Here is a 27,438-nt window from a genome sequence, read left to right as displayed (position 1 = left end):
GCTGGACAAAACTGGATCAGCACTGTGGTGAAAAGTAGCTGGGAAGAAGACAGATTTGCATGAAAGGTTATTTGCAGATTCTACTGCCACTGCCCTGGGGAGCTGCCCAGAGGTGCTGCTCCATTAGAGGAGGAGCTGCAAGGCACAGAGACAGGCATGTCTGCACTGCACGCAAGGCTGGCACTCTGCAGCACAGCATTTCTGCACAGCAAGCAGCAGGCTTCAGCCTGGTCAAGAAAATGGGGTGCTATGAGACCTAACTGCTCCACACATGGAATAGACTCAAGTATATGTATTTTAGTCACTTTATTTGTATCTATATACATTACATTTTGATCCTCCAGGTAGTCAAGGTGGTTATTCTCAAATAGTTTAGTACATCGATTTTATAAAATACAGCTGAACCAAGGTAGAATAGAAATACATACATTATGGTACATTAAGTGCTTTGAATATTGACTAGTCTGGCCACCAGCTAGCGAGCAATTCATTTGGTTTTGGTCATTCTCACAGAGGAGAGTCCACAGGTAACTTACTCCCCTGAGCCCCGCTGAACTCCTTTATCAGCAAGAGTCCCCCGTGCTTTCTGGGGACAGAATGCACCCCTGGGCCACTACAAGGCATTCTGCTGTCTACATGATGACTCAAAGTCATTGCTTCTGACTGGGACAAGATTTAGACATTTGTCACAAGGCCTCAGATCAAAACAACAGAAGAAAAAGAGCCAGTGTAGCTCTGAAGAAATGCAGTCTTCATGTTTGAAACTGAGATTTACTTACACACATATATACTAAACCTGTGTTGTAAAGAAAAACTGTGACCAAATGGTTCATCCTTAGGTGTTCTACAGGGACACAGACCTAACACAGCCTCACAAGGAGCTCTCTCCAAGATCTCTTCTGCATGAAGTATTGCTCTCCTGAGAAAGTCAACTTTGTAGCAATTGAAATGCCAGGACAACTCTCATTCTGAAAAGGGAACATTTGAGGAGACCCATTCAGCTGCTGGGATTTGAACTAGAAATGCTTACATGTCACATAGCGCCCAAAGATGTCCCAATTCCAGTTGATACTGCAGCTACTGTGTTACTCATGATCAGTAGTTTGGTATTTACTCCAGTCTAGTCAAGACTAGTCTATCAGCCACATCCTGGCCCAACATCAGCTGTTAATGCCAGTTCAAGGTCACTCCTGCAAATCTCTCCAACTGCTGTAACTTCAGCCCAAGAAAGTCACAATTCACACATCTGTGAACACATATGGAAAAACAGTAGAAGGTTCTCTCACCTCTACACTGCTGAGAGCCTCATGCTGTCATGTACAGGGGAGTATTAGCTACCAGCAGATGATCAAGTTGCTTTAGAGCCAGCTGCTTGGGACTCTGGAAGACAAGCAGTATAGAGGAGCCACACATCATAGGAGTAAGGGCTACTAGTGACAGGACGGGGCTAGCATGTCACAGCTCTACATAAGCCTAGTGCAGATGCCATGATGTGCTCCATAAACCAATCCACATAGTGACAAAGGTGGAAGCTAACATAACTAGCTGCTGTTGGGTCACCTTAGCTGAAAGTCAAGTTTTTTCCCTGTAAACTTTAGGAAGGGAAGGAGGAGGAAATATGTAAACTTCAACTGAGACTGGAACAGATTCAGGCTTGTTCTTTCACATCGATGAACCAAGACAGAAGGTAGAAGCCACAGAAGTGAGAGTAGCACTGAGCTGATGAACTGGTTGACCTCATTAAACAAGGCCCCACACACAGCTAGGCATCCTGGGAGTACATGTCAACAAAGGAGGCAAGATGTATCCCAGAAGTGATCAGCTGTACTTGATGCACTATGTTGGACTTAAGGAATTCTGGCAAGGAGTTCTGTGTTGTCTTTCCACAGCACACATCACTGCACCCCCAGAAACAACTATTACATTTTACTGAGGAAGTGAGAATAATTTCTGCTGCTTCAAGCATCTTTGCTCATCCTCTAGTACAGTTTTGCAATAGGGTGGGGAAGACTTCTTCCAACACAAATGACTGTTGCCTCTGGCAGCTCAGACGTGAGCTGTTCAGTTTTGGAGCCAACAGCTCAATTCTCACTGTGGCCTTTTTCTTTCTCAGTGTTGCCTAGCTGTCATTCCTGAACAGCCACCAACATCTGCTGCAGAAGAAAATACTAAACACAGGAAGAGTGACTAAAATGCACATTTCAATCTGTAGTACAGTGAAGAAGGCATTATCAGGCAACTGGTTAGAACAAGCAAGTGATCACAGAGAGCTATCCTGTCCCAGATTCCATGTTCATTTAAAGTACTTCCATTAGAAACTGGAAATCAAAGGACAGTATTCTTGCCTTTCAAACTCATAAAAAAGCCTCTTGTTTACTGGCCTATATTATAATGACACTAAAAAGTAAACTCATCACCTACAAAAGCAGGTAAAAATTAATAAAAATGGGAAGAAGTGCTTATTGTCATAACAGAGATTCACAGATCTCTGTACATCTTATCCATCATACAAGACACCTGTTAGTACAGGTTTTTCTTTTTACAGAAAACAACTACATTCATCTCAGTGACGAAAAAAAATATTCATGTCATGAATGCAAGAAAAACATTCTTCTGGCAAAGTTTCACAATGAGGTAAATGCATTGCTTGTAAGTCCAGAGGAGCTGAAATGGCTTTGAAGTGATCTGCCAGGAATGATGGTTGCATTAAGGAGAAAGTTGTTGCTCTAAAGCAGTATGCTTCACTTTGTCTAGCAACTTACAGCCTTCTACTAAGGAAAGGGCTACTCTGTTTCATAACTATAATTGACCAAGTCTTGTTAAATTAAAGGGTTTATTTTTTTGGTTACCCGTTTCCAGGGATTTGGGCAACGTTCAGATCAAAGTACTGTTTCGGACTGACAGGATATGTTTTCGAGTTTGCAGTATGCTGATGACTGACAACCCATTTTTATGGGACTCAGCTAAAACGAAATTATGACAGATAAAGACAGAGTTGTACTGCAGTAATACAACTTAAAAGATGGAGTCATAGGGCATCATGGATGTGGAGCTGCCTTAAAAAAATACTGCTCGCAGAACCCAGGAAAAATTCAAACTACAGTGCATAAGCAGGACAAGGTATCAAAGGATCCTAAACAGGTCAACTACAGACCACTGCAACAATAGAGGAACTCATGAATTAACTTCGTTCTTCTCTCACCCATCCACACACAGGGGGTTTAATTCACATTTGCAGTACCATGCATCTGCTACAGAAACATGAGCTGCACATATTCAACACCATTTTGGCAGTGCAAGACTTACTGAGATCATGTACTTCTACACCATCAGGATCTGGATAGTATCTCATTTCAGTACTCTTACAAGGAGTATCACCTTCCCTACTGACAAAAGGGATGTCTCATCAGTGCTGTTCTGTGGTACCTTACATCTTACATCCTTAATGAGGCAGGTTTGCTTATCATCCTCCAAGAGAGGATTAAAGTGCAACAAGCAGATTTCACACTTTCCACCATGACACACACGGTCCGTGTAAACATGGAATTGCAATCCTCTGGACAGACCGCTGGACGAGAGTGGCCTATAATGTCACTGCCCTCTTGTTGTTTCCCAATATGGGCTTCAACTTAGCAATTCAGGCCCAGTCCTGTCCAATGGTCTGGCACCATCAGGAAATACTTGTCCATAGCTTCACAAAACCTGGTCCGGTACAGTTCTGGAGAGACCACAGTGGGCATCTTACCTAAGGTGTAAGAGTCAAGAGCAGTTAGAAATGGGCTAGAGAGTATACTGCAGTACAGATAGATGTCACATGAGATTATATCACCAGACAGCATAAACGTGAAGGCAGCAAGACAGAAGGAAAAGTGTACAGTCTTGCACCTGGGAAAACATAATCCAGGAGCACAGCTGGGATCTAACTGTCTGGAGAGAAGCTCTGTAAAAGGGACCTGGGGGTCCTGGTGGACCAGCAACTCAAAATGAGTGAACAGTGCTGCTACTGCTGCAGGGAAAGCCAGCTTGGCTGTATCAACAAGGGCATCAGCAGCAGAGGTATTTTGCTTATCTCACATAATCAAAGCATTATCTTTCACCTGGAAGGTGCTACTTCCAGGCTACACTTGGAGTACTGTGGTCAGTTTTGGTCCCTGATACACAAAACAATACATGGACAGGTTGGAGGGTCCAGACAAGGGCCACAGAGATACAAGGACTGGGAAGCCCACCATATGAGGAAATGCTGAGAGGGCTGTGTTTGTTCAGCCTTGCAAAAGAAGGCTTAGAGAAGATCTTATCACCACGTTTCCAGTACTTATAGGGTGGCTACAAAGAAGATGGAGACTTCCTTTTTACAAGGAGTCACACGGAGAAGATGCAGCGTAATGGGTATGAGTTATTCCTGGGCAGATTCCAATTAGATACAGGAGTAAAATTTTTCACAATGAGAACCACTAGCCATTGGAATAATACCCCCAGGGAAGTGATGGATTCCCCAACACTGGACATTTCTAAGATTCAGCTGCATAAGGTGCTTAGCCATCTTGTCTACACTGCGCTTTTTCCAAGAAAGGTTGAACCAGATGATTCTTGAGGTCCCTTCCAACCTGGTATTCTACAATTCCTTCCCCTGTTCTGGACAATTTAATCCATTGTCACAAATTTTCATGGTGGGGAAGCTGTGGATTTATTAGCACAATTAAAGAAAGTTTCCAGGTAACAAGAAAGCATGATCAAAAGTTTCACTTTCCTTCTGGACTTACCTTGTCCTCCCAAGATGCCAGTTGACTTTACTACCATTTCAAGCTTTTTGTCCCAGGTAAAAGTGCGAATGTAGTCTGTTTCAATAAAAAAAAAAATCCACACACAAACATGTTTTAGCTGCTATAACTCAAGTAACATTGTTCTAAAATGTATCAATTTTTCCCCCAAAAGGGCAAGAAAGAAGTAGCCTTTCATAGTCAGAGCTTCAGTGTTTTCCCTACCAGTTGCCTTACTATCTGTAGCATTGATTATATTTGTGTAGGGTGAATACAGTATTTCCAAAGCCCAGCAAGAGCACAATCAACTCCTCCCATCTCTACAAAAACAGACTGCCCAGGCATGTCTGTCTTATCCACGTTAGAGTATCAAGGGCTCATTCAGAAGAGTCACTTAGCTCCCTCTTCATCCCAGAAACCCCACTTGGCCATAACAGCTCCCACCACCTTACTGCAACAGCCAGCAGCATCAAGGTTTGGACACCTCTCCATTTAAGCCAGTATTTCTCATCATTGCAGCCACCTACAGGTTTGATAACAGAAAGCAAATGCTTTCCACCCCATGTTAGGGAAGAGCAGAAACATCACCAGTGACCCTGTTTGGAAGAGGGGGCTGCAAGAAGATGACTTCAAAATTGTTTCCAAGCCCCTTTCAGAGAAAGCATGCTTGGTCATTACAAGCACATGAACACCACAGTCTGCAAAGCTGAAGCTGCAAAATGATCAGGTTTTCATTACTGGATATCATTACCTCCTAATATTTGACTACAACTGTGATCATACGATTTTGAATCTACTGTTTCTATACTTACAGAAGGCCACCATTAGTATCTAAGCTGTGCTTTACAAGAACTCATCCAGACCTAGCAATCTTAAGACTTATTCTTTTATCTGAATACTCTTTGAAAATACTCCTTGGTGTTTTGGGACTGATATCATCAGTTTGTGCACTAAATACTGTCAATTCGTGCCCCAAGACCCAGAGTCCCACATAACAGGGGCTACAAAAAAAGTCTTCAAAGTTTTTTACAGACCTCTTTCCTGTATCACATTAGGATCTAAGATGGGTAGAGCTACTGACCTCAGATTCAAATGCAGACCAAGCTAATGGTTTTCATTCCAGTCCAATGCAAATTTAGCTTGAGTACTTTTTAAGTTCTTGGGGTATCATTTAGAGAACATTGTGATAGCCTGATACAGCAGACGTTCTCTCTTCTGGAACATATTTGTTTTCAACAAATTCCTTCAGAAGTTATTAATAAACAGTGAAGGAACTGTTAGCTTTAAACATCATATAAAATATACTCTTTAATCAGATAAGACTTGACACAGGACAACAAAAAGCCACACGTACAGAAGGAGCACACAGTCTCATCCTATTTACCTAAATATTCAAGAGTCTATGAAACCCAAAAGTAATAATAACTTGCAGTTCTTTGTAGCTGGGACTTTAATTCTCAACTAGAAGTGTTATTAAGTGGCTTTCAAACTTTATCAGAATAAGATTCATCCAGATCTCCTGGCTTGAGATCTCATCTGGAAGCATTTCTGAGCTAGGTTTCAAGACCAATTCATTTCCACATCCTTTATACAAGTCTCCAAGTCCTTTATACAACACAAGTTTGCCTGTCTAAAGACAAAGCTCTACTTTTCCATCACGAGTCAGAGGACACAGCAAGGTAATTACTGCATCGCCACCCATTTATCCAGGTCAGACTAATGGATCACCAGTGATCCCATGATGTTTAACTTCCCCCTTCCAATACCACCAGTACTGTTTCTCTTTAGATCCCCTCCACATGAGTTAAAATTTAAGACACCGTAATGACTAAAGTTGAAAGATTAATTAAAAGCATACAAATAACCTTTCCTGCTTCAACTGGAGTCAAAGGTAGGTTAAACACCAACTTGAGTGCTTTTTCACTACCTGTGAGGCCTCCTGTATATCCTCTTAGCAATGCAAATGCTAATAATAAGTCTATACAAGACTTAGAGGATTTCCTGTCCCCATTTTGAATACCCATAAGCGGGTATTCCACCAGGGAGAAGACATGATTTCCTGACACACATCTCTGTGGTGGTACAGTTCTAAGAGTACTATAAACAGTATTCTTAGAGTACTAAGCCAGAAGAAAGCTGTTTCAGCATCTGAAAGCAAGAAAATACAAAAGACAACCTACCAATGATCCCAACAACCAGTTCATTGTTGGTATCATCACGACCCACCAGCAGGGAATAGTCGATGATGAGATGGCTGGAGAGGAACTGGGAATCGCTGTGTATGGAAGCTCTCAGCACAGCTTTGCAATGGGAACGGATGTACAAAGGATTGTCCCGAACCATCTTCAGAAGGTTTTCATCCAGCAGGACTACATCACAAGTTTCCTTGCCCGTTTCAGTTTTAACATTTCTATTCCGGAGGGAGCCCTTCAGGTCAAACACCTGCAAACGGAGAACAGCGCTACTTTGTTCCATATTTCTGTAGAGTTAAAGACTTCAACACACCTAACTGTTTGAGAAGGCAACACAGCAGAGCAACTGTTTCCTTCTCTGCAGGAGGAAGACAGTTAACAAACAGTATTTTTGTACTACAAGAATTAGTTTCCTGAGTGGAGAGTAGCATGTAAGCCTAGGTGAAAGCTCTGCCACCTCAATTCACAAGTTGTAGGCAAGTAATTTCATTAATATTTAGTCTAATTTAAGGGAAAAAAAGCGTCCCTATTTTTTTTATATTGGTTAGGTAAACTCAGTTTTCCACCCAGCTTCTACAGAGTCCATGCTGGCAAAAATAAAGCCAATGAAGAGGGAGGTGGGTCGTGCACGAATCACTGTTTAACATCTGGCAAAGTTAACACTGGCAAAGCAAGAGACAGACCATCGTTAGGTTGGAAAGGATCTCTGGAGGTCTCCAGTCCAAAGTCCTGCTTGAAGCAGGTCCTGTTACAGAAGGTTGTTCAAGCTCTGTTCAGTCAAGATTTAACTAACTTCAGGAATAGAGTCTGTCTGGGTTTCTATTTTCTAGTGCCTGAGCCCTCCTCATGATTTAAACAACAAACAAGCAAAAAGAAAACCCACAACAATATCCTTTACATCTATCTAGAATTCCCTCATTTCACGTCCTCCCACAAACATTCCCTGCTTGAGATCAAGGCACTGGGAGGTAAGGTAGAAAGAACTGATACTATCTACTTAAGTAGTGACGCTTTTTCGAATTTCTTTTTCAGCACCAAATCTCTATTTGAAAAGAATTTCCCCCTAATCATTTTAAGGTCTTCATTCTACAGCCTGACAAAGATTGTTTTTCCTTGACTAAGAGCAAGACTGAAAACTCAGAATCTTGTCCCACACCTGAAGTGGTTGCAAGAAAGAACAGTGGGTTGAAAACATTAATAGTTCCCCCCACTACAGTAACTCACAATCTCTCTGAGTGAGGCTCTAATTCTAAATCAGTCTGTAATCCCAGTCAGTTTTTCTGAAAGCTTTGTAAAAAGGTTTCATAATTTCCTAATTAGGTTGGTAATGCTTTCTCTCAAATATGAGAGATACAGGGACAAACAAGACTTCTAAAAACTGAACCCTGCACTACAGCTACCTGAACTAGCCAATACAGGCACCAAGTTAATGAGGATCACATAAGAAGGAAATGGGCATGAACTGTCATCTTTGAGCAGTGCTAGGTACAGACAGCACATGCTCCCAGTCACAACTGCACTGCAAGGGAACAGAACGCTTCGTTCTTACCTGAGCCATTTTCCTGCCATAGAAAAGGTTTTCCATAACAAGCAGATCCAGCTTCTTTTCAGTGTTGTTTTGAGAGTTCTTGTAACCAATTCGATACACCCCAAGGATTTTGGCAAGTGCTGTGGGCTTCTGGTGAAGAGAAGCCAGAGGTAATCAGCAATCAAATACTAGAAGCAGCACTGTTCTGTCTGACTGTGTATTTCAGCTTAGAAGCCCTAGCAAAATTTCCGCTGAATATTTCAAAAACAAATTATTTGTGTATCTCATACCCTCTGACATTTTGTTTTATTTAAATGAAAAGGGTTAATAGAAACTGTTACTAGTCTGTAAAATACATAACATTGCCTAAAAAAAAAAGGAATTTTTTTAATACCTTCTGCTGAACTGCATTAGTGATGTAAGTGAAGTAGTGTGGAGCAAAATCAAGGAATGACTGGACTTCCAGACGAGGCATTTGCTTCAAGATGAATCTATCATCTGTTTTAACATCAGACAGAGGAAATTGGGTTACATACAATAAGTGATGTATTATTTGCAATTTCTTTAAGACGGTCACACAGCTGAAAAGGTTTGAAAAATCAAAAGCACTACATTCTCTTAAATCCTTACCTAAAGAAGTTCATTTTTAGATTCTTTTTGCTTCATATATTCTGAATTTAAGAATTTTAGCCTCTCTGGATTTCAGCCTTCTAGTAAATCAGGGAGAAGAGGCAGCCTACATTCAATCTACCTCATCTATATGGGCATCCTATACAGACAACAGAAACAGCCTACAGACCTTTCCATTCAATACTTGTTTCAAGTAGGGGACTATAAACAGTCACAGTTTAAAAAAAAAAAATTAAATTAACCATAGCACGTGATATTAGAAGAAACATTGTGTTTTTAGCAACCAGTTTTTCTTGAATTATACCCAAGTTTTTGTTTTCTAAAGCCTGTCTAAGAGAGTATAACCCTTCTGCTACAGGGGCCTTCCTAATTGCTACTGCTGAAAAACAGAATTACATTTTGTTCTTCTGCACACACAAAAAGACAAACAATTTGATATTGAAGACTCCAGAACAATCCACTTAACTTTCCCTTTTTAAGTGGCCACTTCAGTCAGCAACCCTCTGGATAGAGGTAATCAGGCTTTAAATGACACACTAACCACCATCATTCCCAAATAATGCCGTCCAATTACAAAGGGGGAAGAAGCTGCATTTACCCTCAGTCACGTAGAATGCAGCTCCAGACTTGCCACCTCGTGCCTGCCAGGGCATTGAGTGGGAGAGGGACCGGATGAAGTCCTCTTCACTGCTTCCCAGTATCACCTCACGCATCTTGTGAAACTCGCCAGCATAATAAATCCGGCAGTAGAACTTGGCATTCGCATCTGAAAACTCTGCAAAAAACCAGTTTTCTTCATCAGCAATATGCAACACTCACTGACTAACTGAGATGACACTTTGAAATTTAACTGATGTCTAGAAGAATATTGTTGTGCTAAACATCCCTCTCACACTTATTGTAATTTGGAATTTTCAATTAATAGGATTTAAATGGAAAACTCACAGGACAGTCAACTCCCTTTAGGTAAGCCTACAGTGTATGCCATGGGATAGCAATCAGACAAAAGATCAGTTGAAAAAGAAAACTTCATAGGGTACTTTTACAACAGAAATTAATTACAATAAGTAAAAATTGCACTGCTTTTTTCTTGATTTGTTTTTCCTTTGTGCCAAATACAAAGAAAAAATAATTATTAACTTCAAGATTTCCATTACATTTGCATGAAGAAAGGAGTTTGTCAGCTAAGAGTAGGTTATTATTGACAACTACTCACGGAGCTCCACATGGGGATTCACCAGCTGTTTCTTCTGTCCATCTCCTCCATCTCCATCATCTGAAGGCATAAAAGGACCATTCTGTCAGGGCTGTTCATCATTAATACTGAGAAAGCCACATCAGATTCTACTTGTAAACTGACATTACAAGAAAAATCTTTTCTTTTTGTTTTTCAAGAATAAAGAGGGAATTAGAAATATAACTACAATTGTATGATATAACACATGCTAGAAGGGCACTGCTGTTCATGGACACATAAGTCCAACCTTTCTCTTTCTCTTCACTCATTTTCCACGAACTGAAACGATGAAAATTAAACAGCAAGTGAGAAAGAGCGACTGGGCTGCTTAATTGCAGTCAACTCAATCCAAAGACGTTCAAATCCAGACTCAATGTACCTATCGATTGGATTTGAAAGATCCTATTTCCCTTATCACAAAGCAGAGCAATGTCTTTAGGAGAAACCCACATTTGACATTCAAACAACTCATTTTCAATGCAGGCTGAGTAACCTTGGACTGCTGAAAAAGCATGAGGAGCAGCGTATTCTAGGCCTTACATATATGAATGAGGTTTGGGAGAAGTAACAGTCCAAGAGAGAAGACAGACTCAGCAGTTTTGTACCTTGAGCCTCTGCTCCTTGGTTTTCTGCTCCCTCTTTGCCCATCTGTCCAACCTGGTAGTAAGCACTGTCAGCACCACGTAAGGTCTCTTTCTTCTGGGAAGACAGGTCTGGGCTCTTCCCTCCCGTGCCACGGAAGAAAGACAGAACACCAGATGTTTTCTTTGCTACAGTGAAAAGAAACAAAGATGGTGTTGGCATTTCCATGGGCAGTTTAATAAAAGCATAATTCATATGAGCATTCCCCATTCATTGTTCTAATTGGAGGAATGATGTCATTCAACTGTAACTCATTTACTATTCTACAGGCAACCAAGGTCCATGAGGTTAGCTGACATAGTGTTCTGAGTAGCACCCTAGAATGCAGTCATTTGAAAACAGACCAAGCATGAGCATCTTTAACATAGTAAGAACTTCGTATCTCCATTCCAAAATATTTTAATTGCCATCTTTTTAAAGAAGGCAATGCCAAAAGAGGGCATCGTACCAAACAGGCAACTCTAGGTCCAAATATTAAATCAAGAAAATGAGTCTGATCTCATAAGATTTAGAGAAAGCCACAGACTTCAAAAAACAAACACACGCACAGACACACACACACACACACCCCTTTCATGTTTTACATGAAGTCAACTCTAAGACTAGTTATGATTTCAATTCAGAATGTTTTTTCTTTTTTCTAACTTAACTTTCACATCTAGAATCCAGGTTAAGTGGACTCAAGTCTGAGCTGAGCTAAGCATCATGGATATGATTTTGGCAAAATGTTCTTACGCTGTTCTGGTTCTGCACTGCGATTCGAAGGACCCATGTTGGCCTCGGGCAGGCGGACAGGGCTACTGCTCTTCAGTTTGCTGTCTGACATGCTGAAAGGAGAAAGAAAAATTAGTCATGAACCAAAAAAATACTACCATCTGAGATGCTACTCCTTTATGCCTGGACATTTACTTCTCCCCCATGCCTAACACCAAGTACTGCTAAGGGAAGAAGGCACTGTCTAAAGTTGTAATGGTGTAGGACTCTCCAAAGTTGTCCTCCTCCACTTTCCTAAAAAAAAAAAAAACCACTCAGGGTCCATAGCAAAAATTCCATCCATCACCATAGGAAAGGTAAGCAGGCCCAGTAATGCTACCATGCACACAGTCCAGGGATTAGGTGATGAAGCCAGTATGGCCCCTAACATGAAATGGAAACTCTCGTACTACAAGTATGTGTTAGTTACATGGAATGTGTCAGATTCCATCAGAAAGCAAATATCCTAACAGGGGCATATTTTGCAGGTTCTTCCCCGTCTAGTTTTGGCTTATTCACTACAATCACTGTCTCTTCACTCTGTGTACTATATTTACTGCATGTAACCTGTTCGGCTGTAGTACTTCTTCAGAACTGTTCTTCAGAGATGCTTTGGACAACTCATCCAGGGCATTTCTGTACTCCTTGCAACTGAAGGGGAAAGGAAAATAAATTAAAAAAAAGAAAGAAAGGGGAAAAAAACCCAACAAAAATTAAGAGTTAAGTGTTCTCTGCAAGACTCTAACACCAACCCAAAAATTCAGTTCAGAGACAACCACAAGAAACAATACATCACAGTAGAAAAATCCCTGCTTCATTTTTTCTTATTATTAGAACTTAATTTCCTTAGAACATAAGCTGCTCTAAATAACACTGCAGGAAAAATCTCCCCTTGTTTCTCCTCTACCCACAATTTAAGAATGTGCTTCTTCAAAAATCTACTCCCTTGTGACACAATCCCCAAGGTTTACTGAAGCAGCTGATTTGGAGAACTGAGTAGTAGCAAGAGCTGCTATGACCAAAGGTAGCAAGGGACAGAGTGCAGTATCAGTACCAACTCTTGTTCCCTAACTCAGTTGCACTTCCTCCAGGTTGGAGAGGCCGAGCAAACTTTAGTTGCACTTTTTTCTCTAATAGTATCTCATTACAAGGAACACTACACAGCTAATTAATTTTTGTGTACTAGAGTTCAACTAAAACAGTCCGAAATCTAGTTGCAAGTTGGAAAGTCTACTTTCCATATCTTAGTAGTAAAAGGAGAGAACTTCAGCTCTGGCAGAAACTCTCAACATGGCTTAATGAAGACATCATCATGTTCCCTACCATTATGATTTAAATACTCCTTGAACACAAAAGCTGCAAAAGTACAAAGTGTGTCAGATGAACAGCAAAACCACACCAGTACCTGAGAGCAAAAGCTATGATGGAGCTTGGTTCTTTCTCACAGACAGCAATAGGTACACGTTCATGCTCATACATCAGGTAGTGCTTATCCGGGTCACTAAATGAAAATGACAGATTGTTAGTAGATCATAAAAGTTTGTGGAAAGAAAAGAACCTTTGGTCAAACCCCAAATCTCATCACTGCACTCCCAGGCAAAAGCTGCAAGTCTCAGCATGGAAACAAAGCTTCCCAGATCAACTTCTCCCAAGAGACACATTCATAACTATGTGGTTAATTCTAAATGGTAGAGTGTTAGAGCAGTCAGCATTTCAAGCAAGCTGCTTATATCAGAAGACCAGCTCCAGGTTAGAATAAGAGTCTATGTCTGTTTAGCAGCCATTGTTTCTAATGGCACCGAAACCTGCCTGAGTTTGGTTTGACTGTCCTGCAGCATAGCCTGCAGAGTGAAAGAAGGGGACAAACCTGGACTCTTTTCTGAACAAGCGGTTTAGCACAGAAAATTGCCCAAGACCTCCTGGGTTCCTGTAAGATTTTCTTTACTTATCTGTAGGGTCCAGTCCTTTAGCTTTTTCCTCATTAGCCCAAGGCCTCTGCTTCTACTCTGGGGGTAGGATTCAGAAGTTAAACCCAGGCTGCCAAACGTTAGGCTCATGTCAAACGAGAAACACTACAAAGCATGCAGACCAAGTAGCTGAAAGACTTTCCAGCCTGCCCATCTTCACATGAGAGGGGGACTTGAGGGCACATGCAGTAGCCATTGAACCTGACCTACACCCAGAAAATGCCAATTTGAGTCCAACCCTTGGAAGAGGTCTGGAAGCAAAAACAAGAGGCAGGCATGTAGCTTTAGTAAGTCTTTGCTAAGGAAGGACATTTCCACTCCCTCCCCACAGCAATGAAGTTAGAAGGCACCTTTCTCCCCTTTTCCCCCAACCATTTGTCTCCCACTAGAGTTCTGAGGAGGCATCCCTGCTAGGTCAAGAAGAAACTGATAATGTATTTACATAAGGGCACATCATTAATAAGAAAGGTGAGTAACCTATAAAGACTTAGAAGGGACACAGAAAACATCCTAGCTTGACAAAGTTCTGTGGTTTATTCAGAGGCAAACAAGTCATTACTTAAATTATATACTGAGCAAAGAAAGCATGCACAGTTCTGTCCGCAATTTGACCAGGCTGCTAATTTTGTACATTATATATATTATGCAGTACTTACAAGGGAAATGGAATGGGGTTATAGTTGTTTCCAGGCAAAAAGTTAGCCAAAATAGCTTTCATAGTAGACTTCTCCTTCACTTGGCTGTCTGTAGATCCCAATGAGTGTCCATCAAACACATCTGGAACAGACATAAGTTAAATCTATATCACTATATCAAACTTGAGAAGGATGGCAACAGACCAGAGAGTTACCAGATCTGCTGTTTCCTAAACAGATCTTGTACACTTGCCACAGAGAAGCAAGAGAAAGAATACAAGACCACAACTGAACTATACCTTCTGAGCTGCTTGTTGTATCCTGTTCAGACAGTGTGTTGGCACCAGCCATATGCTCCGATACAACCTCTGGGGAAGTGGGCAGCTGCAGATGGGAGGAGCCTGTGGAGCTCTGACTTGACAAAGTAGTCAGGAAACGATCCTCTGAGAGTTAAGGACATGAGAAAGCATTTTACATACCTGTCAGAAGCTATATTGCTTGCTCCCAGCCCAAGCTATCACCAGTATCTACTTTCAAAAAGTTTTTACTTAGAAAGCAGGTATGGCCACACAGAGCAAAGGACTGGGCAAGCTAATCCATGTAGTACATAACCTCCAAAAAATGCATACTCTTATAACTACTACCTTCAGTTCCCACAAACTCTCAGTATGCCTCACAGGTAAGAGGTCTCAGCATCCATAACACAGAAGAGGTGAGAGGTATTTCCCAAACTCCCTGTAGTTATTCAGTTATTTAGAAAGCCTCTGAAAATTTTTCAACTCAAGTTCAAAAGAAAACCCTTGCTGGCCAATTTAGTATCATTAGTAATTCAGCTTCATATTACCAGCAGATAGCTGATTTCTATCTTACTATTAGAAAGAGCAAATCTGACACAATGGAGATTCGCTGTTCCTCTCAATTATCAAATTTGACGAAAGCTCCCTTGTTATGTTAGGGAAAGGGTTACAGCAAGCTTCTTTTGGTAGCTTATGAAAAATAAGTAACAGACCTTTCTCTCCATTTTGCAGTGCTGGAGAAGCATTGCGTGGGGAAGCATCCATGCTACTGATCTAGGCAGAATAACAAAATACCAGTGTTGATGCCAAGCTCTTTACAGCTGTATCTGCTCCTCTGTGGAACACTTGCAAAAACAGATGAACCACAAGAGAGCGCTCCCACCCACTTCTCAGCCTCTGAATTGTCACTGTATCTGTTAGCACAGGAGAAAAACCAAAGCAACAGCAACCCAGGTTCACAAGATACTTATGATGGCTATCATCTGTGTATGCTGCTTTAAACACTACACTGGCCCTCTATCTGAACCTACTTCCTGCTAGATCAAGGGTTAGTTTATTTTAGCACTTTAACACAAATATGTGTTAAGTGGAAAGGACGTGTATCCATGCAGCAGAGCAAATCCAGGGTCTCATGGGGTTTTTTAGTGCTCCTTGCTAATGATAGAACTATTGGGAGTTCAGCCTCCCTGCATGATGCTTATATTGGACTGCCTTGCAGCCCAAACATTTTCCTCAGAGTACCAGCTCCCCATAGGGTGAATGTTCAGCATGCTGGCAACTGTACACTTGGACAGAGCTCTTGAGGCAGCAGTCCAAAATCATTTGGACCTCAGTCAATTCCCACATGACACATCACAAAGCAGGGGTGATCCCGCTTTGATTATCAGTCCTTCCTATATCATTTGCTCTGCCTCTCTCAATATTTTTTGCATTTTCTTTTTCACAAGGGATACAACTGATGGGCAGTAATGTAGGGTCTATTCAGATGACCCAATTCCTATCTAGGCATACACATGACAGTGACTGCAGCTCTCTGCTGGTAGTGTTCATATCAACACTACACAAACATCACAGAAAATCATCAACTCCTATTCATACTTAAGTCTTCTTCTATACAATATGGCTCTTAGTTCGCATCTTCAGGAAAAGATACATATACTAACATGCAATTGAAACTTTTACAGCTGAAAACCACAGGATGCAGTAAAACCAGTCTACTAATTATTAAAGTGAACCGAAGCCAGGCTTAAGACTATTGTGGTGCCACAGGAAAAAAATTATTTAAGAGGCTTCTAGCCTGCTACTCATACCTTGCTTTCTTCACCTTGCCTCAGTCTTCCAGGGCTGGGAGGTACTGATGGACGTTTTCTCCCTTTCTCTTGCTGGAAGAGATCCTGCAATCTTAAATTAAAAAAAAAAAAATATTAAAAACAAGCAAACAACAACAACAACAACAACAAACACAACAACCTACATAAAACATTGCACCAAAGAAAAATTAATCAAAAGATAGTTTACTGGTACTATTTCTAATTGACACAAGTTATGAAGTTTCTCCATACTAGAACACAGCCAGCATGATTTCACAAGTCTTTACTGCAAACTCAGACTGCTGTTAACATGTGCCAAAGCAACGTTCCAAATGGTCAAAGACAGGACATTTTCTTCACCTCTGAGATAATTTCACCCAATCAACTGGTCTCCCATGCTCCCCTCTTCATATCTTTTCCACCTTTATTTAAATGACACTTTTTCCTCCAGATGCAAGATGGGATCTAAAACACAATACTTTTATTATATGGCCTCAAATGATTTCTGCTTCAATCAACCAGCTCTGTGGTCTTAATCAGTAAAGGACATTCAGCACAAGCTATAAAGAGCAATTGTGCTATAGGGAAAGACAGTACAGTAAAACCTCTTCACTCCTATAAGCAACACAGTATCAGTGTTGCTCACAATTCCAACATGTGTCCTCTCACCTATTATTCCAGGCTTGTAGCATCTCACAAAGTCCTTGCTTTTTAGCTATCAGAGACTCAAAAACAGATTGCAGCTGTTGAGGCGTGTCTAATGATGATGAAAGCAGCCTTGCTTGCATTTTCTCAGTCCAGTTTCGAAACTCCCCTTCTTCCATCTGTCAGAAGAAAAACTGTCAGTGCTCCGTCACCTGAGATGACACAAAACCTGAGTGGCTCCCACCCACATTTTTCAGCCTATAGTCTGCTGATGTGAAAACAGTCTATTACCTCCTTTTGGGCAAAGAGGTCTTCCATCTTCTCTTCCCTCGTTTTGCTGAAAGTATCCGTTTTCAGAGAAGCGAGGCGATCATCAACAGCAAGATACACTTGTGACACTCTGTCAACAGGGATGCAAAGAGTTAAGCTGCGACTACTTGCAGTATCTTCAACATTCTCTAATTATAAAGTCTGAACATGTTTAAGGTTAGCATTTGAGAATACAAAAAACAACACATGGCAGCCTTCCTGCACAGTAGGCTGTCCCATTGAATTTAGAGAGGAAGTTGGAAAAACTTCATTAGTAACAGCAGAAACCTAAAATTTACACACAACTGATATTTGTCTTCACAATTTACTCTTAACAGTGGAAGTTGTCAAAGATGTAATGCATGTCACAAATGCATTACTAACAAAGGGGAACTGTTGTGTCACCTGTGACTAGGAAGAATCTGGGTCTGCAAGCTACACCTCCACCAGCAGACTCAGAAAAAATAAGTACCTCTATTTGAGCTCTAAACAAAGCTCCACAGGTTTTGAAGTCAGGTGGTCACAGAGACATCAGCCACCCAAGAATGCTGCGACCAGGCAGAACAGCAGTCAGGCCAGATTTAACATAGTTTTTATCAGGTCTGTCTTCCACCTTTTTGTTCCTATATATAGAAGATGTCAAGGCTTATGGTAGCTTACCTTACACTACAAGAAGGTACCAGTCTGCCTGCTACCATCATATTCAATAGCTAACAAAGGCAATTACGTTTATACGTCAGAGAGTTTAGTTGCTCCATGACCAATATAATGAAGACAGTTCTATTTGGACAATAGATTTTGCAGGTTTTGGGGATGAAGACATAATTTAAACTCAGTCAGATGCTCTATATAGCAACGTTAGGGTAAGGGTACAAATTTTATCTCAGTTTTCAGATTAGTCTTCTAGGACCACCTCCTTCTCTGTTTCATTTTTAGCATTAGAAGGAGGAATTAAAAATACTTTACCTGTGCTTGAGAAGGCATTTCATAAGAAAAGGTGACATTTCAGACACTGGCTGATGGTCAACCTTTCAGTGGCTACCCGGCAGCATCATTCAAAAACATGCTATATCACTCAGCTATCAGTGCAACATTCAGGAATGGAGAAGAAAAGAATCTTAGTTTCTACTGGCTATGTTTAAGCTGAATTGCCACTAGACAAAAATGTGAGTGATTAGTACAGACAGAGTAGGTAAAAGTAATAAAAAAAATTTCAATACCACACTCTCTTAGAAATATATACACATGTTTTAAATCATTACTTTTCTATCATATAATGAATAAATATTTAGCAAACCTCATCATACTAGCAAAAACAGTTATGTGTTCTGCCAATAAAAGTACAAAACACAAATAAGATGAGGAAGATATTAAAAAAAAAACAACTTACTTTTGTAAGAAATCCTTGAGATCCTGCAAAATATTAACTTTTAATGGAGCCTGCCGTTTGATGTATATCTTGGGGAGTGGGACACACACTTCAAGCAGCCGGATTGGAGAGTAGCTGAGAAGGCAATACAACAGCTATTAACAAGACTCACACCATATAGTACCAGTTCTACACCATATTGAGGTTTGAGGCCTTTATATGAAAAAGGGCATTGTCAATGTGTCTAGGGCTTTTGCTACTTCTAGTAGCGATAACACCCTGTTCATGTATCTTCTCGGCAGAAGGTAAAACCACAGATCATATCGGAAAAACAAAATTCTGAAAGCTTTTGGAATTACATAGAGAAAAGTGTTTCTCTTATGTATCATGAACTGGAACCATCCACTCTTAGAACATTCCTCACCACATGTAGGACAGTGATGGCACCACAATGCCCTCTGCAAGCCAGTAAACAATCCTGCACTTGTGGTTATAATGCAGTTATGCTATCCCATGCTGTACTCACAATGAAGAACAGAACTGATGAATCCTTAGTAGGGTTATATGCTTCATACAGTACTAGAGAGAGAAAGAAGTTTTTAGCAGTGGAACTCACCTGAAAGATGCCACCATCTGATTATAGGAAAAATACTGGTGATAGTCATGATGAATGGAATGACCACAAGGCTCTGCATTGGCCCTTCGCGTGTACTGGTACCCATAGAACCTCAGCTCAAGATATTTTGCAAAAGACATGGACCAGGAGTCATTGGAAAGAGGAACAACCGGTGTCACCTGAAAAATTGAAAGCCAAGTGTCTTGATTTCATCCTTCAAACAAGATTAAGGACAGGCTAATCTCGACAGCAACCTAGTATTTTTAGTACCAGAAACGCCCATGACCCTAAACATACTAAACAACAAAGACAGCATTTATACAAAGCTAAGGTCAACACATAGTAAAAACAAATCTGATAAACTGCTAGTTGATGAGCAGTTGAGGTGCTAAGTTGGGGGAGTCCAAACATATCCCTGATGGAAGCTTATTGGGATGCTATTTCTCTGCATAGAGACAATTTCCAGCAACCCAAGCAGAAGGAATGGTTACATGATATACTTTTTCCCCCATGATTCTTCAGCTACAAATGCAGTGGTATTGTTTTGCAGTGCATTTCAACTTCAGCAGTGCTTGCAAGCTTAGAGTAGACACACAGCCACAAACATATTAGTGTTTACATGAACACACAGATACAAAAGGTTATAAAGTAGGTGTATACACAGCAGTGCGGGGCCTGCCGTCAGCAGTTACATTAACTTCCTCCAGGTATCTTTAAATCCAACACCCATGTTTAAGTCAGCATAAGTAGGTGAATTGAGTCATCTACATGGGTAATTGAGATGTTTTACGTCTCAGGCACTGTGCGAATATTTTTCATTAACTTTTAGTCTCCTCTCTTTGAAGGCTCTTAATGTTTAGCTAGTGATGCAGTTAGCAATGTTTTCTTAGCTAAATTACAGAAGAAGTTTCAGATAATACACAATCTTACCATCCCGTGGGCTTTCCTTAAAGCAACTTAGCATTCCTCTAATGAAAATGTTACTTTCTAATGATGGCTAAAGGAATTCTAGACGTCATGGTGATGCAATACAGGCTGTTCAGTCCATAGCAGATCAAAGAATGCCAGGTGGCTTTAGCCAGTTACTAACCCAGTAGCTCTTGGAGTCTGCCCTTCCCCACACATACATTCTTTTGATGCTCATACTGATTCATGGCAAGGAAGGGACCATACTCTTCACCTCTTAGGGGGCAACTCCATTTTTTCCATTTAAATCTATCCTCTCAGAGCCAGTTTTGACACTTTCTAACCAGACTGCCTCACACAAGATGCTTCACCCTCAAGAGCCCCATTTCTACTAGAGGAATTTGTAGGTAAGATGAGAATATCTGTACCATCAACAGGTTTTCTGTTTGTTTAGTCATAGCTCCAGAGATGAGCACCTTCTCAAAAATGCTGCCTTTTCATACGAAGCCAGTCACAAGAATACTAAACTGGAATAGCAATGATTCTTAAGCCCACATCCTTACCTGTTTGCACAGTCTGCACCAGGAGTAAGTAAGAATGGTGTGCTGGTACCCAGGGACTGGGGAGTCCAGCTCCTTTAACACAATTTGCACACAGCCTTGCCCGTGAACAAAGCGACGGATGTGGTGCACCATTGGTGTTTCACAGAACATGCTGGGGCACTGGTAGGAAGGCCTTATAGAGAAACAGAAACACTTATGAATGATCATAACTAGGCACTGCTGAAGAACTGATTCAACAGATCTAACTAACAAGCCCTTTAATATCATGCTATTATTTTCCTTCACTGTAAAAAAAGTTTCCTAAACTTTTAGTGAAGGCTAATTCTGCCAAGTGAACTGTACTCATTTAGAAATGAAGCATGTAAGGAAGTTCCATTGCCAGCAATGGCTGTATGGGTCCCAAAAGCAGTGAATCACTTTCTAAAGGCATATTATATATAATCCACAAAATAAAGATCAAAGCACCTATGGAAGTGCTTGGCACTAAATTAAAAGACCACTTTGGCAGTGTACCAAAGCACATGCTACTGAGGGCAAAGATGTGGCATGGTCAGACTCTTAACTAGGTGCTTAGAGCCCTAATTGCTACAAAAAAGTGCTAAGTGAACACATTTGTCTTCATGAACTTATAAATCTTGTTTCATAATCTGTTCCACTTGCTCATAAAGGAAATAAGAAAGACAGGGTCAAAATAGAAAAGCAATAGATGTATTTGCTTGTAAGGAGTGAGCATGATTAAATGAATTCTTAAATCCAATCCCTGTTTCACCATAGCATGATAGTAAAGCAAAGGGAACAACAGATTTAGGTGGTAAGCTTTACTAGGACGCAACCAGCTCTGCAGACTTGCATGCTATTCTCCCAAGTGATAGAGGGTGGCAGGTCAACTTCACAGAGCTATCAAAAGCTATTGTTTTGTTTAGAACAACATTTAGAATAAGTTCCTCCTCACCTGAAACAGTAGCGCTCCAGAAAAATCCCTAGAGTTAGGTCATTTTTCCCATAGAACTCCATGGTCACAATCCTAAAGCAGAGAAAAAAACCAGCTTTAGAGACTCAATATTGCCACTGTTAGGTGTGCAATGGCCTTTAGGTGCACAGATCTAAATGCACTGCTGGCTTGTTTACAGCTCTGTATACCTTATAAGACTTTTTTCCTAGATCCCTGTTGTCAGCTTTGCTAATGAGATCAGAGTCCTGCTAGAACAACTTTAAACTTGACATTTAAAAGTCTAATACAAGCCAACTGCACTTTCGAAGATCATGTTCAAAAACATCTAGGCACAGAAGTCTAGGCAGCTTGAAGCTTCAAACACTAACACTTAAATAGCTACAAAAAGGGTACATCCAGAATATGAAAAAAAAATTAAGAAACCCTTATTCTTCTAGAATATTTAATAGCACCTTTTGTTTCTTCAGAGCCTGAGGTGACCAAGCCATTAAAAATGTGTATCAGCGTAAAGTGTCACAATTCAGATACCTCTAACATCACTAATTTACATCCTTTATTGTTGCTGTTTGGTGAACTTATCACCATCTTCTCTGGCTCATTTCTAAGCTTTTAAAGGAACTCTAGACCCTTCCCTGTAAGAGGGCCTTCTCTTTACTTTCCCCTGATCTAAATGATTAAACACCAAGACCTGTCCTGTTTAGTAGAGATAAAAATGTGTCATAAGTTGCATACGATTAACAAATCACAGCTCCCTAAGATGGAAATAAAGCTCTTAATACTGATGACTATAATATGAGAAAGACAGCAATATATTCAAATACCAGTCTTGGATAATACAATCTATAAGTACTCAGAGATTCTCACAAGGCTCATTTTTGGGCCTGGACATTGTTGTGTGTTCATTTACACTAAGACTGTTCCCCACAAGACTGCATGCAGTGCTGCCCTACACACACAGGCATTACCCTGCAGTGAAAGACCAACTAAAGCATTTGATTTCAGGCTGGGCTTTCTCACTCATGCCTCGGGATTAGAGAGGCCATGCAATACTGCTGAGGAGTCACCTGACCAGGCAAAGCAAAATCTTTTCGGCAAAAGTTCCTGTTACAGGATGGGTACAGCCTACCAAGGAATCCTCAAAGAAATACTGCTATGAGGTAGGCACTGACCTTGACTTCAGAAAAAAAGGGATAGCAACAGTATAAGCTGTAGAGGAGTAGTTTTCATACCAGGGGCTAACACAGGCACTTGGAGCATTGCTGGACTGAGCAGAAGAGCTACTGAAGAGAACACAGAGCCTCTGATGGTTTACCGGACTCAGGCAATCCACCTAATAGAGAGAAATCAACTCATTCACTGGTTACAGACACCTCCATTCACACACAACTTCTGTTGACAAAATTCTATTCTAGTAGTTTTATTTAAAGACTCTGCTTGCTCCTTTTGTACAGATCAACTTGGCATTATCTCCAAGCTTCAGGTAAACTTGTACTATGTATAATTGCTAAGTGTCATTTTTAGAACAACATAACTAATATGCATAATGAAACCAGAGCACATGCATGTGTTTCTGTGGAAATGAAGTCAAGAGGAACAGAAAACAACAAAAGCTCCATGACAAACATCCAAAGTCTCCAAATCACTGTATGGTTTACAACACCCTGGATTCAAACTCTGCCAATACATTATACCTCAATTACTCATTCAGGCTATAGAACGATTCCAGTTTTCTGTTCTCTGTCAAGAGATTTACTGTGCTGCTGCTGCTGGGATGGAGCTTTTTTCCCTTCCACACCCTACAGAACTATGGAGTCACCAAATACTTTTCTTTGATCATTGAATACATTTAAAACAGCATCAACCAGTCTGATCTAGAGCAAGGGCTAGTCTTACAGTTTATGGCCTGTGAAGCTACACAGATCTACATTTAAGTACCAATTAAAAAGTGACTTTTGCTCATGAATATGGGGGCCAATTGGCTCCAGGACCAAAATGTTTGGCTACTACAACAGATCAGTTCTGCCACTCTTATTCACAGATTTTTTTATAATTCAATAAAATACTAAGGTCCTTTTCCTCAGATACAAGTCAGTTACTTCCATGGTAGTTTACCAAAACTTTAAATATTGATTACAAGCACATACTCCCATGCTTTGAAATTTCAAAGAACATTCCTCCCCCCCCATTATGAGATTGTCACTTTTCTTCAAATCACCCAAACTTTTACAATCAATCAATTACTTTAATGTAATTACAACCTACTGATGTTTCCATGACATTAGGCCCTCTGAAAATGAAAATCTTACACTTGTACAAATCACCAAAGTCAAGGAGCAAGAAAGCTCAGTTTAAGAAACTTCTTAACATTTGCTCCCTCTTCATGGACTCATTTTCAGAAATCATTTAGGTACAGCCAAGTCAAACAGGCAGTGTAATACACTGACTCCGGGCTGACTTTGTGCATTTCTCAGAAATTTTGCAGTCTCTTGTTCTGAATGATTGCAAAGCACTTCAATCTAAAATCCAGTTACGTCCCAGTCAAGAACACAAAACAAAAACCCCCACAACCAAACAAAAAGATCCAAAAAAAACAACCCTCTGGTTTAATATGAGACACTACACCTTCTATATACCATGAGAAACTGATGTAACTTGGGTTTACAGCAGCATACCTCCATCTTACCTTATGAGACCATGAGGATTCACTCTGAGCCAGTCCTTTCTCCTCCTCTTCAATTCTGCACCCAGTTTTTCCAGTAGGGACACTAGACACATCCTTAGTTTGGGCAAAGGGATCTGTGCTTTTCTGCAGTATCCTCCCTCCTCTGGCCCGATAGTCAGCCAGCATTCTGGCTAAGCTCTGGCTGTCACGTAGATGTTCTGCTATTCTAGTATTAACCAACTCGTGAGAAGGTAAGATTTGGATAGCCTTGGCTTGGATACTCCCATTCCTTCCCTGCAGTCCAGAGAGATCTCGCAATAATTGCCTCTTCCTTCTGCTCTCCAACTCCTTGTATTCCTTATTGAGGAGAGGAGACCAATAAACTTGCTCAGGAAAGTATTCCCGGGCAGGACATCTCATGCCTTTTTCAGTCAAAAGAAAAGGTTCACGAAATGTCAGTACTGGAGAAATACAGAGAATGACATCTTTCAACTCCTGTTTAAATGCTGCAGAGTAAGTCTTGAGACGATCCTCAGACGAAGTTACCTCTTCAGCGACATATAAACCAGTATCATCCTGGAGAGGGTCTCTGAAGACTCTCATCTGACTCTTGGACTCCTGCAAATCATCTGTCTGTTGAAGAGGCTCTAATGCCTGGCTATCCAGAGTGACCAAGTGCTGGTCCATGCCATGGAGGGGCAGCAGGGATGTTTCAGGTATTGCAAGAGGTACAGAGTTGAAGACTGCAAATGGTGACTCCACTTTGTGATGTTCTTGCTGTTTTGAGGACACTGTTTCCAGCTGACTGTTCTCTTGGTCACTTCTCTCAAATAAACCTCTTGGTTCAAGCAAGTTGACCTCATCAGAGGACACTGACTCAGAAATTACAGGCAATTTTTCAGAGGACAGTTCAATGTCTTTGACTGCTGTGCTGAAATCCTCACCATTGAAGAGGTTCTGTTGTTCATTTTCATCTCCTGGCTCCTCAATAAGGGAGTGAAAGGAGGTGTTTTTGGTGAGAGTAGGGGGCATGGCAAACTCATCCATAAGAAATGAGATTTCCAGCTGGGAATGATAAGCCACACAGACCATGAAGATCAGGATCTCCTTCACACGAGCCAACTCGTACTCTGCAGCACCACACAACTTGATAGTACAACCCAGGTGCTGAGGACACCCTTCAAAGAACATCAGGGGTTTTGTCTGATCTAGTAGAAAAGCAAGACATAGGAGTTAAGATACAGTTTACCTGCTCTTAGGTATCTCACACACTTGAAGAGATTGTAACAGAGACTAAGAGCAAGTAACATCGGTAGCTACAAAAACTGAGGTTACTGTACTAACTTATCTTTGCAAGCAAACAAGCATTTGCCATAAAAACTTCTCCTGTTTTGTAAAAAAGTTACTATAAAGTCTAAGTGAAGGTCATATGGAACACACTGGCCTAAACAGCATATTCTAAGATCACTGGAGACCCTGCAGCAGTGAAGCAAAAGAACCACTATCATCCCAGGCACATTTGCTCATCCTTACAGGACAAAAAGCCTATGACATTTTGAGGGCAATTTAAAGGCTGGAAGGAGCAACAGCGAATTGGAAAGGGAAGTGTTCAAGGACAGATTGGATGGAGCTTGGAGCATCTTGGTCTAGTGTAAGCTGTACCTGTCCATGGCAGAGGGGTTAAAATGAAATTATTTTTAAGGCCCCTTTCAACCCAAACCTTTCTATGATTCTATGAAGAGATACAAAGACTGCACCTCCACAAAGATATGCATCTACAGCATTTATGTGTGCCAGTACCACTGGTAACCTGTCAAGCAGCATTTCTTCCTTCTTCCTTGGCAGACTTCCACTGCCTTGGAGGGATTACAGAGAAAAAGGAACTTCATTTCTCAAAGATGCACAATGACTGGACAAGGGGCAACGTGCACAAATTGCACCAAGGCAAGTTTTGATTGGATACATTAAGGTTGGACCAGATAATCTTTTCAAGTCCCTTCCAACACAGGCTGTTCTGTGATTCTCTATTTCAGTGCAGAAAAATTCTTTACAGTGAGGATACTGCCCAGACAGGCTATGAAATCTTCATTCTGCAATATTTTCAACAGCTGGCTTACAAAAGCCTTAGAAATCTGATGCTGCATTACTCCTTCCTGTTGGAACAGACAAACTACAGGCTGGGGCTGCGGAAACCCGGAATAGCGTTAAACTGGATCAGGTGCCATGGCCAAAGGCTGGGGGAGTTTCTCCACTGTGAGTGGGCAGCAGAAGACGGAAAAGTGGCAGCAGAGGCAGCGCTGAGTGAAGAGCTGTGGCTGAAAGCCAAGAAGATAGCCAGCAACCAGCAACATGGCACATAGCCAGGCTGAGAGACGCAGAGATGTCCTGCAAGGAGGGAGAGCTGGCAACAGAGCAGAGAAAAATCAGCAGAGACTGTTTTGGGTAAGACTGGATTACCTTCCCAAAACCTAGAGACCTCCTGAAGAGGAGGGGTGGGCTTCCAAGCTTTTAGGGAGTCCCAAAATGCAGCTAGAGAAAGAGAGAAGAGCTGAGAACTCAGAGATGTCCTGTGAGCTGGACCACAAAGGAATGCAGGAGAAGTGGCCTTCCCCCTCCTCCCTGCCATGTTAGCAGCTGAGGCGGAGCAAAGGAGCTCTGTTAGAATGCTTGGGGTAAAAAACTGAACTGAGAGCCCTAAACCATTCTGACTTGAGGGGACTTCACCCCTCGAGGAAGGGACTTTCATGGGATGCCTTGCACCCTGTGATATGACCATGGTAAGGCGACTTTTGTCCCTGCTTTGCAGCCCACGGGAGAGACCTTCGGTTGGAGCTGAAGGGCCAAGAGGGGTGAGAAAAAACCCTGTGTTGTAATGGAGAGAGAGAGAGATTTTCCAGCTACGACAAATCTAGCTATGACTGCTGCCTTGAAGAGGAGAGACACTGCTGCCCTGAAAGTGGAAAAG

The 27,438-nt window shown here is 41.2% G+C and overlaps 1 protein-coding gene across 3 annotated transcripts in view; it reads right to left on the bottom strand.

The window, feature by feature from the left end:
- Positions 1-291: 291 nt before the first annotated feature.
- PIKFYVE (phosphoinositide kinase, FYVE-type zinc finger containing) overlaps positions 292-27,438 on the bottom strand; it is a 65,852-nt gene continuing 38,705 nt past the window's right edge. For 2 of the 3 annotated variants that reach the window (XM_032693788.1, XM_032693789.1), the window contains 23 exons: positions 24,495-25,681; positions 23,041-23,141; positions 21,812-21,883; positions 20,860-21,031; positions 19,391-19,569; positions 18,796-18,909; positions 17,388-17,496; positions 17,121-17,275; positions 16,452-16,542; positions 15,354-15,414; positions 14,644-14,787; positions 14,366-14,486; positions 13,148-13,243; positions 12,310-12,393; positions 11,725-11,816; positions 10,953-11,117; positions 10,327-10,386; positions 9,709-9,885; positions 8,875-8,978; positions 8,502-8,630; positions 6,941-7,202; positions 4,764-4,838; positions 292-3,745 (listed from right to left, as the gene is read on the bottom strand). In XM_032693788.1, the coding sequence (XP_032549679.1) occupies positions 3,630-3,745; positions 4,764-4,838; positions 6,941-7,202; positions 8,502-8,630; positions 8,875-8,978; positions 9,709-9,885; positions 10,327-10,386; positions 10,953-11,117; positions 11,725-11,816; positions 12,310-12,393; positions 13,148-13,243; positions 14,366-14,486; positions 14,644-14,787; positions 15,354-15,414; positions 16,452-16,542; positions 17,121-17,275; positions 17,388-17,496; positions 18,796-18,909; positions 19,391-19,569; positions 20,860-21,031; positions 21,812-21,883; positions 23,041-23,141; positions 24,495-25,681 (3,866 nt within the window). In that variant the 3' untranslated portion in view covers positions 292-3,629. Of the gene's footprint in view, positions 3,746-4,763; positions 4,839-6,940; positions 7,203-8,501; positions 8,631-8,874; positions 8,979-9,708; positions 9,886-10,326; positions 10,387-10,952; positions 11,118-11,724; positions 11,817-12,309; positions 12,394-13,147; positions 13,244-13,915; positions 13,961-14,365; positions 14,487-14,643; positions 14,788-15,353; positions 15,415-16,451; positions 16,543-17,120; positions 17,276-17,387; positions 17,497-18,795; positions 18,910-19,390; positions 19,570-20,859; positions 21,032-21,811; positions 21,884-23,040; positions 23,142-24,494; positions 25,682-27,438 lie in introns of all 3 variants that reach the window. The other variant, XM_032693787.1, reaches the window with a different exon arrangement.

The sequence above is a fragment of the Chiroxiphia lanceolata genome, chromosome 7 (assembly GCF_009829145.1).
Source record: "Chiroxiphia lanceolata isolate bChiLan1 chromosome 7, bChiLan1.pri, whole genome shotgun sequence".
NCBI lineage: Eukaryota > Metazoa > Chordata > Aves > Passeriformes > Pipridae > Chiroxiphia > Chiroxiphia lanceolata.
The sequence above is the reverse complement of the archived record's forward strand: the minus strand, read 5'-3'. Positions and strand labels throughout refer to the sequence as shown.